Source organism: Littorina saxatilis, linkage group LG1, assembly GCF_037325665.1.
Source record: "Littorina saxatilis isolate snail1 linkage group LG1, US_GU_Lsax_2.0, whole genome shotgun sequence".
Classification (NCBI taxonomy): domain Eukaryota; kingdom Metazoa; phylum Mollusca; class Gastropoda; order Littorinimorpha; family Littorinidae; genus Littorina; species Littorina saxatilis.
In genome coordinates this window covers 107,109,324-107,124,896 of record NC_090245.1, presented here as the reverse complement: position 1 = coordinate 107,124,896, position 15,573 = coordinate 107,109,324, and the positions used below count along the sequence as shown (strand labels likewise).

The following is a 15,573-nucleotide window of genomic DNA, read 5'->3' as shown; positions in this document are numbered from 1 at the left end:
TCCAAAAGCAACATTGACAGCGTTATCTTTTTTGTTGTCAGCTTTATCTCCTGCTCCTATTCTAACTTTTATCCCATTGTCTGACTGAATCCCTTGAAACACTCTGTTTTTCTTTTCATTGTCAGTCAACCAATTATCTGCATAAACTAAAAATACATCTGCATTATTCAATGACATCACTTCCCGCCCTTCCAGTTTGACAGTAATCTTCCTCACAATTGCTCTTCCTACATTATAAGCCAAAGTCCTATTTTCATCTGAGCCAGATTCTAATTCTAATTTGAATGATAGTCTTACAGTGCCTGGTACAATAACATCGTTCTTACCTAGATTAGGAAACCTAACAGTAAGTATTTCATTCTGATCAATAGTAGAAGGATTATTTGTAACTATAACTGTTTGCCTTATTCCTTTTACCCCGAGAGGTTCTTTCAGCCTTCTGTAAGGATCAAGAACAGAACCGAACGATTGTGCCATCTTTTTTTATTTTCAAAATAAAAAATAAGTTACAAATGGCAGAAGGTGGATTTGAAGATTTATTTGAGCCAGCGGACGACATGAGCGAAGCAATCCCTTTGGTTCCCTACCATCATTCACTGCATTATGAGGTGGCACGACATGAACTTCTGGAAGGTAAAGTTAGAGATTTCTACAAAAGTTTAGGAGAAGAACCTGATGTTTTAGATCCAAACCAGTTCAAAATGGAAGCAAATCATTTATATACAACTAGCGATAAAGGAGAAAAAGTCCAACTTACATATAAATCTAATCCTGCTAAGTTTCTATCAAAAGTTTCACTAAAACAAAAACTTACTGCTAATCGACTTAGGCAATTAGATATTGTGCCTAGCACACGGTCATCATCTTCCCATGTTGTTTCCTTACTTCAACAAGCAGAACTAGGACTACCAACTGCTACTCAAATAGAATCTGTTCCATTGCAAGATCTTAATAAACTTGCAGATGAGGCTGATCAACTTATACAAGAGATAGAGACTTCTTTTTCTGAGGAAACTTCACTGAAGACTCCACATGAACTATTACCTATGAGAGAAATAGAAGCCCTTAATCAATCACTACAAACCATCAGAGGTGAAATAGCAAATAATCTGTCAAAACTAGGTCAGCTGGATGAAGATATAAACAAAGAGAAACAAAAACTTGCTGATGCTGATGATTTGAACCTAGAACAAGAAGTAAAAAACAGAATTTCTAAGCGTTTAAAAGATTTGCAGGAGGAGAAAGCCATAAGGTTAGAAGTTCTAAGTAACAATAGAGAACAACTGAGAACACAGGTCAGCAGAATAAAAAATACAATTCAAAGAATCCTTTACGAAGACACAACTCTTGCTGAAAGAATTAGAACGCTTTTCAGAGAGCAGGGAATCACAATAGCTAGTATACTAACTGCGTTAGGATTTGCAATAAGCACATTAGTGTTAACACTCACAGGTGGCACTGTCACACCTCCACCTCCACCTTCACCTTCATCTCCATCTGATCCGGGATGGGTAAAGAAACAACTCAAACACATTGCAGAACTATTAAAGAAACTAGCAGCAAAAGCTTTGGATGCACTTCCAGGAATCATTGGTTCAATTGTTAGCTGGCTGTTATCTTTTGCAGGTAAAGTTGTTGGTTTCATGGCTGAACATCTCTGGACTCTAATAGTTTTAATTGCAGGTGTTCTGCTAACGAGAATAAAGCAAAAGTAAGCCTACACCCACTCCACCAATTACTAGAGCAGTCTTCTGCGATTCATGATCATCACTAATACTAACAGCTTGATCATCACTAGTGACAGAATGATCTTCACCTGCAGCGTGATCTTCACTTGTCACGCTTTGTTTCTGTTCATTGTGATATGGCTGTAACATCGTTCTGATTTCTGAATTCAGTTCTTCACCCTTTCCAAGCGGCTGGGTGTCACTAGCAATAATGATTTCATTGTTATAATTTGTTATTGTTCCAATCTGCAGCTGGAGATCAGAAGGTAACATGTAAAGGCCGTTACCAACAGCAAAGTCAACTTTTGATCTTGCATAACGGAGAGAGTCTTGATACCTTTTGATGCTGGAAGGCAGATCAACTGCAGAGTTTATGACATCTTCTAAATTTGATAACAACTGTTTCTGTGCACCAAACCCTGTGCTTGTTCTCATTATGTTTGATCGTGTCTGTGCCTGCGAGCCTAGCAAGCACCACGCATATGTTCGGATAGATTCATTGATCCTTTCAACACCTGATCCAGTGAAACCTTTGCCGGTGTCTAATATAAAAGTAGTCCATGCATTGTGGTGCTGTTGTTCTATTGATCCTAACTGTACCTGCACATTTGAAGAAAAAGATGTATGACCTGGCCAGTAATCAAAATTATACCTCCTGTGGACACCCCATAAATATAGTGTTCCCATGCCATGGTTTTTGTCTTGCTTTTGCCTAAAGTCGGTCTTAAAATCTATATTGAATTCATTGCAGAGACGCTCATACACTTTCATGTTTATCCTATTGTTGAATGGGTTCCAGCTCTTTTCATGCGGCATTGGTGCCTGAAGTTCAGACAAGATTCTCCTGCACTGATAGTAAACGTGAAATGTGTACACACACTTTGTCAGTAAGTTTGAATTATTCATGTGGTCTGCATAGGACACTCCACATCCTGTGGTTGCACAGAATATTGCAAAGTTTAACTGATTCTGATAGAACTGAATTGGGTGAGAGTTCCACATCTTTGGAACACTATCATTTTTGATTGGGGGATTTAGGTAAGAATGGAATGGGTCAGGCACTTTAACGCGAATGGATTCTGTTTCTGTTACAGCAAAGTCCAACTCATGGAAAGAAATAGTCTTTGGATTGTAATATGGTCCAGTTTTGTATTTAACGTCTTTGTTGAATTTATACTGACTCATTTTTGTTGTTGAATAAAAAATGTTTATCACACTAACAAATGTGAAGACTGGTGTGCCAGTTAAACTTGCAAACCCTATCAACAATCAAAATGGAGGAATGAAAGTTGCACTGCATGAAATTATGTACAAGGTTACTTGGTATAATATCAGTAAAAAAAAGAATAACAACTGGGTTAGAATTAATGGTAAAACACATTCTGTAGAAGATGGTTACTATGACTTCTGCACTTTAGAGAAAGAATTGTTTGCTCCAGTAGGTATTACAGCGAGTTTAAATCATGCAAGTCTCATTGCTACTCTTACTATGCCCAAAACTAGAGAAGTAAACAGATCATTTGAGTTTCCAACCAAACTCCTTGATATGCTTGGAATTACAAATATATACAAGGGAACACGTCCCATTGACATGGATGTTAACAGTGTACTGTTTGTTCACATGAGAGAGCTTAACACATCCTATAATCTGTTTAATGATCAGCGTTCTGATCTGCTTAGGATTCTTCCACCGAGTGATGCCTCTTTTTGTAAAATGCACGTGCCAACATTTAAGACACTTCAGTTCAAGGACTTGGAGGAAGGGTGTCATGAATTCCTACACATTGATCTGAAAAATCAAAGTGGACAACCAGTTGATTGTTTGTTTAACATTACATTGGAAATAGTTCCATAAAATATTGAGTATTAAAATGTCGAGTGGACCTACAATAATTTATCCTGTTGCATGTTCAACTATAGAGTTGAAAGATTTAGCAGACGCTATCGACTTTGAGAGCAATGCTGAAGTTGGTGCAGTGTATGCATTCGAGTTTACAGACACTGGTCATTACAAGAGAAAGGAAATCGACGATGAAAAGAAACCAAGATTCCTCAAACTAGGTCAAATCCGTGATGTTAATGTACCTGATCCAATTGTCGATGACACATTCTACATGTGGAAACATCAGAATAAAAAATGGGTACTTAGTCCTGTTATAAAAAAGATTGACTGGGAAATGAAGTTTGAATTTGTGAGTCCATACACTCTTGTTGGAAAAGACGACACATTCCGTAAGTCAATCAATGCTAAACCACTAATTGTTAGCCTTGTTCCTGCGTTTAACAGCAGGGGAGAAGTTGCAGTTAAACCTTTCCATAAGAACAACTATCTCATTCACAGAAAACAAAGTGTTGAAAAGGACGCTGACACCATTGTCGATTTTATACCCAAGCTTCCAATAGGGCAGAATGCAACTATGATATTTGATATAGTTGTCAGGAAAAGGGAAGAAACCACAAACACTGTTCTAATGAGAGGAATAAATCTCAACTGGAGACCATTAAATGTTGAAGAAGTCAGAGTATTTATTGCTGTTCAAAAGGATTCTAACACAATAAAAAAACAGACGTCAAACCAAAATGTTGTTGTTAACGCAGATATAAATAATTTAACAGAAATAAGAAGTATTAATCTTACTTATCTTGATTTGATTGCTTTCTACTATACAGATAAGGTGTTAAGCAATGAACAGCTTCAAAGCTTAGCAGAAACACTGGCCAGTGAGAATTAAGATAAATATTTTATATTTTGCATTAAAAAGATGACTAGCAGTGTGAAGCTTTATCCTAATATTGATGAAAGTGCAGCAGAAAGTCAACAATTCAGACTGGCACACATTAGTAATATACAAAAACAACTAGAAGATGAATTAGAAAAATATTCTCGCGCTAGACGTAAGTACTCAACAACTTACAACAGCCTTTCTAATGCCAGCACTGGTTCTACTATCCTTGCATCAGCTGCAGGTGTAACGGGAACAATTCTGTTAGCTACCGGAGTAGGGACTCCAGTTTCTCTAATCCTAGGTGGTGTCGCAGCAGCAGTTGGTGGTTTATCATTTATAGCATCAGCTATAATGAAAAAAATTGTGAAAAAGCTTGAAAAACACGAATCCATTTCCACTCTTGCATCATCAAAATTGTCTAGCCTAAAACTGTCTATCAGTAAAGCACTTGAAGATTCAAAAGTTTCTGACGAAGAATTCAAACAGATACAAACAGACTTTGATGACTACAAAAGTAAGAAAGCAAGTATTCAAACAAAAACACGAGCTGAATATAACAAGCCAATCGATATAGAAGATCTGAAAAAGCAGTTTTTAAAAAAGGGGATTCAAATAGGACGGGAAGAAAAAGTAAAAATAGAATCACTTGTAAAGAGTTAACTATTCGTTTAGACAGTCACATTGCATGTATCAGATATAATTCTAACAGTGAAAGAACACATGAAGTAAAGTTTGTAAATGAGAGAGCGTATTGAGCTTAAGAATGTTGTATCAGAGAAAGGGAGAATGTACGTTCTGGGTTACTGATTCCGACAGACCCGGCATTGGTTCAAAACAACCTTACTTTACTGTATTTTTTTTGTATGGATTTATGCAGTATTTTTCTGATTTTGTCGCATGTTTCATTTTAGTAAAAGTTTAGTCCAGAAGCCTATTTTGCGTTAATATTTAGGGTCTGTCGGAATCGGTGAGCCAGAACGTACATTCTCCCTTTCTCTGCAATCCTTAACCACCAAAACGTGCACTGCTGTCTACATTGAAAGATAAGGCCAAAAAAAAATAGGTCTGTTTACGGTAACCCGACCGACCCTAGTTTTTTCGCGCGACCCTAGACTTTTTTTTGGCATTTAGAAAAAAAAAAAGAAAAAAAAAATCTTGTTTTTTTGGCAAAATAACGTAAAAATATGGTTTTTTAGAAAAAAAAAAAGAAAAAAAAAATCCCGACCTACCGACCCTATTTTTTTGGCCTATGTTACCGTAAACAGACCTTTTTTTTGGGGCCTAAACATGGCAACACCGTTTACTTACGGTTGGTTTCCGAGCCCCTCCTTCTTTTTCTTGTCTTTTCGTTTCTTCTCCTTTTCTTCTTCTTCGTCTTGTTTGTCGTCAGGATTGTTCTCGGGAATCTCAATCAGAATGTCTTTGCCCTTCTCGTGTGCGTTGACGGTGGTTTGGTAGTGACCGGAAGCAAAACCGGATTCAGAACTGTTGGAGGCTGCCGAAAGTTGGTCTGTGGTCGTTGACGACATGTCGTCTTCTCCTTTCGCTGCTCGTTCTCTTTCTCGTTCTTTCCTGACACTTTCTTCTCTCTCTTTTGCCTAGAATACAAACCGGTGACAAATGAGACCCTCCACCACGAAATGAGTCGCATGTCACCTCGCGCGGTTCCGCGCTAGGCTTAATATAAGTCCGGGGAGTGTCTGGTAACAGTGTGAGGGTCACCTTAGTCACAGGCTTATAACTCAAACAGTTTTCGCTCTTTTCTAAAACGGTTTTCACCACTGGATAGAGCATAAAAAACTCTTTAGGAAAATGTAAAAATATGAAAATCATACAAAGGTGACATGCGACTCATCCCGTGGTGGAGGGTCACAAATATAGTAACTAGAGAATCACGTAATTTAATGATGATATGGGTATACATGTACTGCGAAACAGAAAAATGTAATGTTATGACAATGAAGACAGTTATGGGTTTTTCTTTTTTTAAGTATAGCTCCATACAAGACGAATTCTGTACCTTTTGCATGGGGGTGTTAACTTGAAAACTCGAAAACCAGATTCAACTTCGTCGTTATTTATTGAAGTATAGAATTGTCGAGTTAAGGAACAAGCCAGAGAGATACACTGTTCTATTTTATACTAAATCTTAAAGCTTAATTGTTCAGCAATTCTTGTCGTTGAAAATGTTAGAGAGAGGAAACACTAAATGCTAATGGTATACACCTTCACGACGGTAAATGTTTTAGTATAATCTTATCATGTCGCAAACCGCCATCCCTTTAGACGACAAAAATCAACATGATGACATCAATTAATTTCATGGCATGCAAAACTTATAATCGAATGGCAATATCATACATCCAAACAGAAAAAAAGATTGTGCTTGTGTAGCCCGAGCATACAAGGAATGTATACAGCAAAGTATAAATGTTTACCACTTTTTACAAGTTTTTGAACATTGAATTTCTTCAAGCATTACCTTCTGGTCCAAAGCATGTTCCAGTTGATCTCTGTGATACATCTTGAGGAAAACCTAAAAAGAACAAAAATAAATATTAATAGTAAAAAAACAAGTCGCGAAAGGCAAAAATACAACATTTAGTCAAGCTGTCGAACTCAGAGAATGGAACTGAACGCAATGCAATTTTTCAGCAAGACCGTATACTCGTAGCGTCAGTCCACCGCTCGTGGCAAAGGCAGTGAAATTGACAAGAGCGGGGTAGTAGTTGCGCTGAGAAGGATAGCACGCTTTTCTATCTGTACCTGTCTTTGTTTTAACTTTCTGAGCGTGTTTTTAATCCAAACATATCATATCTATATGTTTTTGGAATCAGGAACCGACAATGAATAAGATGAAAGTGTTTTTAAATTGATTTCGAAAATTTAATTTTGATCATAATTTTTATATTTTTATTTTTCAGAGCTTGTTTTTATAACATATTTATATGTTTTTGGAATCAGGAAATGATGAAGAATAAGATGAAAGTAAATATGGATCGTTTTATAAAAAATTTTTTTTTTACAATTTTCAGATTTTTAATGACCAAAGTCATTAATTAATTTTTAAGCCACCAAGCTGAAATGCAATACCGAAGTCCGGCCTTTGTCGAAGATTGCTTGGCCAAAATTTCAATCAATTTGATTGAAAAATGAGGGTGTGACAGTGCTGCCTCAACTTTTACAAAAAGCCGGATATGACGTCATCAAAGACATTTATCGAAAAAAAGAAAAAAACCTCCGGGGATATCATTCCCAGGAACTCTCATGTAAAATTTCATAAAGATCGGTCCAGTAGTTTAGTCTGAATCGCTCTACACACACACGCACAGACAGACACACACACACACACAGACACACACACATTTGTTATACATTTTTTTTAAATCTCGAGGGCTAGTTATAGGTTATTTTCAGCAAGCTTCTCAATAAATTAATGAAAATAGCCATTAGCTTTTAATTTCTTTGATTTGTTGAAGGTGGTCCATATTAGGGGACTCACACATACTTTGAGATTTTGCTATTATTTTTTGTTTGCAGTAGAAACTCGGGGTCAAAACTGCTAAAATGTAACAAATACGGTCTTAGCTATCATATATAGCAATTTGTGTGTGGTAAAAGCTTTGGCTGTGGACAGAAACGAGTCCGTTTTAGGCGGCAAATTTAGAGTGAACGCTGCCAAAAGTGAAAAAAAGATAAAAAGCCTAACGGTTTTGAGGTTTTTGTTTCTGCAACTGTTTTGACATGTGCAAGTTATCCAGAGAGGGTGAATACAGCGAATGAAATTGTATTTAGCGCTCTAGCGCCGTTAGTTTGTCAGAACAGGAGGTGGTCCATATTAGGAGCCGGTCCATATTAGGAGCCCTTCCCCTACAATTAACCGGAGAACGAATAAGATGTGTGGTTAACGAGTAAACGGCAGCGTAAATAATTCTTCGTTAGGCAAAGCGAACCTTAGTCATTGCGTTCGTTTGCAACAGTTGGAACTGCGATTGTCTGTGAGATGATGCCACGCGAGCTTCTCTCCTGCATAACATGCAAGTCCCAGAAACTTCGTCAGTGGCTAAAAATAGAACACTACATTTGTGATTTGTTTATAGTCATTTCGCTCAAAGAATGTCATAGTGACGGAATCAATGTAGACGTCTTTCAAAATTGCATAATAAAAACAAGAAACTCCATATCGTGTTTTAAGCAAAAGGAAAAAAACCAGTTTAGGTTCACCTACCTTGCTGTGACCCAATTTGTATCGAGTGACGCCAGCAGTGGACAGAATGACGTCACATGTCTGACGTAACTGATCCTCGCGCCTCAGGTTCATGACGTCAGCATTGTCCAGCAGGTCTTTGTATCTGAAAGTTATGCTTTGATTTTAGACTAACATTGCTAGTATATATGTCTTGTGAACTTTGTAACTGCAGTTAAGCTTCACTAAAATCTGTTTCTGAGAAACTTCAAAAGTGTTTTCGAGAAACTTTGTTTTAATCCAAATGTCTCTTTTTGGCTCACGTAAGTGTAGCCTATGCGATCGTAACTTTGTCTGTCTGTGCGTGCGTGCGTATGTGCGTGCGTGCGTGCGTGCGTGTGTGTGTCTGTGGTAGAAACTCTAACATTTGAAGACGTCACATTACATTGACGTCACATTATGACGTATTTTTGTAAGAGGGTTAGACGTCACGCGAAGGAAGTACTGAAAGTCTCGGTCATTATTATTTTGAGCGGGCCGAGACTATTTGGCAGTCGTGTCCCTGTAAGTAGGCTACATGCAGACAGACAGATCTAGATCTAATGTCTCGCTTTCTTGCACAGTTTCACCTATGCTCTTTCTGTGTGTGTGTGTGTGTGTGTGTGTGTGTGTGTGTGTGTGTGTGTGTGTGTGTGTGTGTGTGTGTGTGTGTGTGTGTGTGTGTGTGTGTGCGTGCGTGTGTGTGTGTGTGTGTGTGTGTGTGTGTGTGTGTGTGTGTGTGTGTGTTACTGTTTGTCGATTTCTTACGTGAGCCTTGATGGCTTCGCCTCTTTTTTACCAATAGTCCACACATATTCTACTTTGTTTTAAATTACCTTGCATTTATTTCAATGCATTGGTGCAGTGGTTTCTATCAGTCAGGATATAGTCTCTTCAACATTTCTAAATGAACATTAAAGAAGACAATTCTGTGGGACTGGTTCGCTTTTGCTTGGATTGTTAGTTGCTGTTCTTGTAGTTCTCGTGCAAAAAATGACTGGATGAATATGATTCACATGAATGCTAATATTAATTTTAACATTCATACACCCTACGTACGATGTGTCTGGAAACACCTCCGCGCGGATAAAGAGGGAACATGTTCTCGGCTCGCGCGGCAGCAAGCACTATGTCTCTAGACTGTAATATTGTGCTTACCTTTTGACGAAATGAGCAAACTTGACTCTGATGGGATATCCATCTTTCCGGATCTGCGTGAACTCCAAGAGTCCACTACTCTGCAACTGGTCCTTCACAACTTCACTGTCAAATCGCCCAGCCAGGAGCTTCACGTTTGGTTTGATGCATCTGAGCAAAATATGCAGAGCTATTGCATGTGTGCACAAATCAAATCAAATCAAATGAACTTTTCCAGTTTGGAGTTCCAGTTTTGTATATGTGCACATTAGTTCAAGTGATGTTCAGCAATGCACAATTTAATTTGGGGCATTAAAACAACAATGTGGAGACCACAACCCTCATCATTTCAGCTGTTGAGTCTCTTTTTTTTTAATATAGCACATTTACTGCACAACTAACTGCAAAACTGTGCGCAGAAGTGTCTGAACAGTTCCGAGAAACACAATGTACGTGTTTATATTACTTAACATTTGTGGTTTTCATGTTCCAATGCGGAGTTCCAGTTTTGTTGATGTGCACATGCCTCAAAATGATGTTCAGAAATGAATGAAATGCACAGCATTTTAAATGTTCGATGAAAAGTTTCAAACTACACGTTTGCACGATTTGCACAGTCATAGATATAGATAATAAGGTGCCATCCAGGTGTGTACCATTCCGTTATAAATGGCCTGTTAACCATAGCATTACTTCTATTGAAAGTGGGGTAAGACACACAATGAAATATTTGCCAAAAAACAACAACTTATTCCCCCCTCTGCTTCTTTACCTCTGTAAACTTGTAGGGGTAGTTATTTTTCGATAATGACCCAGCAACCAAACAAATAACGACCCAGCAACAGCCTGAATCCTCGATAGTGCAATGGGTTGAGAGGTTGTTCTGTTTCGGTACTACTTTTTGCGACTGAAAAGTTCCGAACGCTCTAATGTACGAAGTATACATCTCTGGAGCAAACAATACACACATACCGCATTTAAATTAACAACTACAGGCCTGAACACATGAATCTCCATATAAAATCCATGAGTTCGGTTGTTTTCTGAATCTAGATCTGCCGTGCTCAAACCGTTCATCACAAGCAATTTCCCAAGGCAAGTAACTCATACTTTGTCTAGCGACAAGAGTAGCCTTCCCCTTCTTTTCACTCAGTTCCTTCGACAACAGACTGCAATCCGACGGTCAGTTTTCAACAATATTTCATTTAATAAACAGATCACACGCAACCAAATGCACACATCTCATCAATTTAAACAACATAAAGGGGTTTTATACACTATTTTCCCCAGAAAACTGAACTTCATACAGTTTTTAACGTTGGAACACGGGTGCAAAAGTTCGTCTGCTAGTCCCATTTGACGAAAAAACATTATCCTAAGCGATACCAAAACATATACAGAACACACAATATCTGCCTTTGCCGCCACAGCAGAATAACAGCATATCTGTGTACTTGATTTTTAGTCCAAAATAGGAAAACTGACAAGAAGTGTTAACAGAATGGAATGATTTGCACGGAACTATACAACCGCGCATTAATCGATCGCCTGTGCAGGTTGACTGGTTGAGTGAATAGGATTCGATCAAACTTTCGCAAAAAACCTCCTCTTTTCTTTGAATAACTGAAGAAAGGAGGAATAAAGAGGTTACACACCTCGTCTCGGTGGTTATAAAAAAGAATGGTCTCAGTTCGCGGTCATGAAAAAGCTCGCTAAAGCTCGCATTTTTCATGATCCGCTAACTTCGACCATTATTTTTAATAATCACTGAGACTCGGCGTGTAACCTCTACATATTTGTCCAATGGTTACTCAGGGAACACATTTCTTTTTTTAAATACGCGGTGCCCTTTCTTTCAATCATTTTATATTTTAACTATTCATATGAAACACAACGGCAGGTAAAAATAATTGCTTGTGATAAAGACTGGTAACTTTACCTGTCACGATCGGGTGACAGAGACCAAGAAAGTGTCACTCAGTGGAGTGCCTGTTCTTGGTCGGTTATGATAGAAAGCGCCTGTGCGTGATATTGGACACAGCAGAGTTTGCTGACAGTGCTCAACGAGCACGGATGTTTTGAAACGCACGAGCTTCACAGTGCGGGTTTCTGCTATCATAGGGCTGACGGTTTTTCGCTGACAGCGCACACGGGATTTTCAGGGATTGAGTTTCTCGTGTCTTTTTTCTGCTTGGGGAGGCAGAATTGTGTATAGCTGGACTGGTTTTGTGACAAGGTCAGTCACGTGTATTTGGCTAGGTTGTCTGACAGAGACACGAGTACGGGACACTTGACACCCAGCGGCAGAAGGGGAAGGATCTAATACAGTTTCTAGAGTATGATGGTTTTTCACCGAATATTATATTCGGCACTCTAGGGGAACTTCCACTGCCACATGTTTTGCTGAGGACAAGTCGTCAACATTCCTTCGTCGGCGATGGCTTTCGCATAAGGATTCGACAAGGGGTTCTGGACGTTTTTGGTCACTGTTGACGAACAGAGGCTGTTCCAGGGAGGAAGCGGACTTTGCTTCCATTGAGAGTACAATCATAGGCTTTTGAGGTAATAAATCATTATTTAACGCTGTTGATGAGTCTGTGTTGTGGAATGAAATACTCTCTGTTGTTCTTTCCAGGTTAGCGCATAATTTACTCTCTGTGACGCTAAAATACTAATCTGTATATGGTTTTTGCAGATAGGGAGAGAAGGACGGAAAATGGCTGTTTTGTTGTTGTAAAAAGTCCGTTTTGTGCAGGCCCACGTGCTCGATGAGATATTTAAAGATGACATGTTTTAAGGTGGTGGGTGAGGGGTAGCTGACATGTTTAGTGCACCGATGCTTTCTGTTTGCAGCCTTCGTTTCGTTCGCCTCGCTTCGTTACGTTCCTGTAACATCTGCACGGCTGACTCTGGCGGGAACTGTTGAAGCTACGCTAACCAGGAGACCGGCTAACCAGCGGACCGGCTAACCAGCGAACCGGCTAACCAGCGGACCGGCTAACCAGCGAACCGACTAACCAGCATACCGGCTAAGCAGCAGCAGCAGAGATAAAGCTAAGTGCACCATGTCGTACGCACCCCGTTGACCACCGTTGTCTTTTCGTATCTATGATTTCATGGGAGTAGTGACAACGTGGGGTGTGTGACCCCTGCATGAACTAGAGCTTTTGAACAGAACATTCTCATTTTGACTGTATTTACACGGGTTCAGCGTGTTACTATAATTTTCTACATACTACTGGCATTTTGTCAGTGAACACTGGTTTTTTTACGTGTTGAGAACGTAAAAGGAACATATTTTGAGTGAAGGCTCGAGGGAGGTGGAGAGTTTATACATAAACAGGCGTCTGAAACTTATACTTTTGTTGACTCTATTTAATTGTATGACTGCGAGAGTGGATCGTGGTGTGGTTAGTTAATTAGTAGTAATTAACCGGTTCATAATCACCTTAAGTGATATATTGAAACGTGACACATGGGGGCCAAGCCGGGATTTACTCAGTTAATTTCCAACTGATAAAGACCCACCAATTAAGGATAACTAAGAGCAGATAATCTCGTCAGTGCTCGACTTATTTTCTGCTTGGTGCTACCCTTTTTTGTATAGTTTTGATCATATACCACACCTTAAGCGATTCACATCTTGCAGGAAATGTAAATTGTAATTTGTGAGTTATTGTATGCGCTAACTGTGATTACTTCCCTTTCCTTTGTTTGTGAATCTTTGTTGTTGTACGTTCAGAGTTTTTCCGTTGCAGAGAGCTGAGCGGGGTTAGCGGATTTGTTATTCGTTTTACTCAGTTTTCTCTACATTGTTTGTTTCGCATTCTGTAACGGGTTACATTTCTACCGTCTTGTTTTACTTGGATTTTTCTCCATATTTTGACTTTGTTGGAATTTTGGGGGGGAAGGGTCCGAGGACTTCTGTCCTAACCAAGGCTGTGGGAGACACTCTGTTTCACCGCAAAAAGCAGCCGATAAAGTAGGCCACGGCTGTGGGAAACATTTTGTTCTACCGCAAAAAGCAGCCATAAAGTAGGCTACGCGTTTTGTTCTACACTGTTTGGATTTTTCTTCTGCATTTTCCGGTTGCTGGATTTTTGTATCCACCGCTTTCATCACCGCGTGTTCTAGCTATAGCTGCGTTAGACTTACTTTTGTAATAAAGCTTTGCTAAACTAACCATGGCTACAGGGGGATCTCCTACGAAGAGGTTAACTTTTGAGACTCCTGGTAGCGAGGAACAGACAGAGCGTGACGCACGCGTTAGAGCGCGTAGTTTGCTTAAGCGCAAGGAGTTAGAACGTAAGGAAGACATAGAGCGACAGACGAGAAAAGAAGAGCTTGACAGACAAGAACGACAGGCCGAACGTGACAGACAGGACAAGAAAGAGAAAGACGAACGAGACAGACAGGAAAGAGAACGGAAAGACGATCTTGACAGACAAGAAAGGGAACGACAGGCCGAACGTGACAGACAGGACAAACAGGCCGAACGCGATCACCAGCTAGAACTAGCTAGGCTACAGGCAGAGAAGGGTACACCTACTCAGGCTGGCGCGCCGACGTTTGTTGCCGACCGTACGAGGCTGCCGACGTTCGACGATGACAAGGACGAGCTCGACGACTTTTTACGCCGGTTTGAGCGCATTGCATCGGACCAGAAGTGGGAAGAGGCCACGTGGGCTAGCCGCCTTAGCACCTGCTTGAAAGGACGCGCATTGCAGCTCTACAACGCTTTGGAGGACGACGAGGCGAGAGACTATCAGGCACTAAAGAAGGCGTTACTCCAGCGCTTCAACCTGACTGCGGAAGCCTACCGACGACGTCTGCGTAACAGCAAGAGACTGAGCGGCGAGCTGAGTCATCAGTTTGTGGCACGCCTTAATCTCTACCTGCGGCGCTGGGTGGAGATGGCCGAGAAGAACTGGACCGTCAACGACCTTGCCGACCTCATAGTCATGGAGCAACTGATGTCCAGCCTGCGACCTGAGGTGGTGACCTTCGTGCAGGAGCACCAGCCTAAGACTACTCAGGAAGCAGCCGACTGGATCAGAGTACACGAGGACGCCCAGGCGATCTCTGGCAAATCTTCAGGCTCACGGCCAGGAAAATCAGGAAATTCGGGTTCTTCAGGACCCAAGGACGGGAAGGACGATCAGGGACACAAGGGATCAAGTTCCAGATCTGACATCCAGTGTTACTACTGCAACAAGCGGGGCCACGTGAAGAAGGACTGCCACAGGAGACAGGCTGACCAGAAGGGCGTACACTTTGTTGGCAGCGAGGAGTTAAGGGACGTCACGAGCTCATGCACCATTCCACAACTCTGTGTTCCGTGCTCCAGGAAACATTTCCAGCCCCACTGCAACGTCTACGTTAACGGAGTGAAGGGCGAAGGTCTGCGGGACACAGGAGCAGACATGATAGTGGTTCGGGCGAGTCTAGTTCCAGCTATGGCCTACACAGGAGACAGCATCAGGGTGAGAATGGCCGAGGCATCTCACGCTTACGACTTGAACACGGCAGTGATCAAGGTCGTAACACCGTTGTTCACGGGGACCATTGTGGCCGTCGTCATGGACGATCCTCCATGCGACTTGCTCATTGGAAACCGGGTTCAGTTTGTGGACGGCGTCACCAGGGAGGTTCCCGTTTATCGGCCTCCCGACGTCATTTCAGTGCTCACGCGGGCACAGGCGGAGCGAGAGGGCAAACCTCTCAAACCCCTACCTGCTGCACGAGCTGCCCTGGGGAA

At 40.7% G+C, this 15,573-nt stretch overlaps 1 protein-coding gene across 2 annotated transcripts in view; it reads right to left on the bottom strand.

The window, feature by feature from the left end:
* LOC138949337 (uncharacterized) overlaps positions 1-15,573 on the bottom strand; it is a 79,615-nt gene that overhangs the window by 23,941 nt on the left and 40,101 nt on the right. For both annotated transcript variants that reach the window (XM_070321133.1, XM_070321139.1), the window contains 4 exons: positions 9,837-9,986; positions 8,682-8,805; positions 6,936-6,989; positions 5,762-6,051 (listed from right to left, as the gene is read on the bottom strand). In XM_070321133.1, coding sequence (XP_070177234.1) covers positions 5,762-6,051; positions 6,936-6,989; positions 8,682-8,805; positions 9,837-9,986 — 618 coding nt within the window. The remainder of the gene's footprint in view (positions 1-5,761; positions 6,052-6,935; positions 6,990-8,681; positions 8,806-9,836; positions 9,987-15,573) is intronic.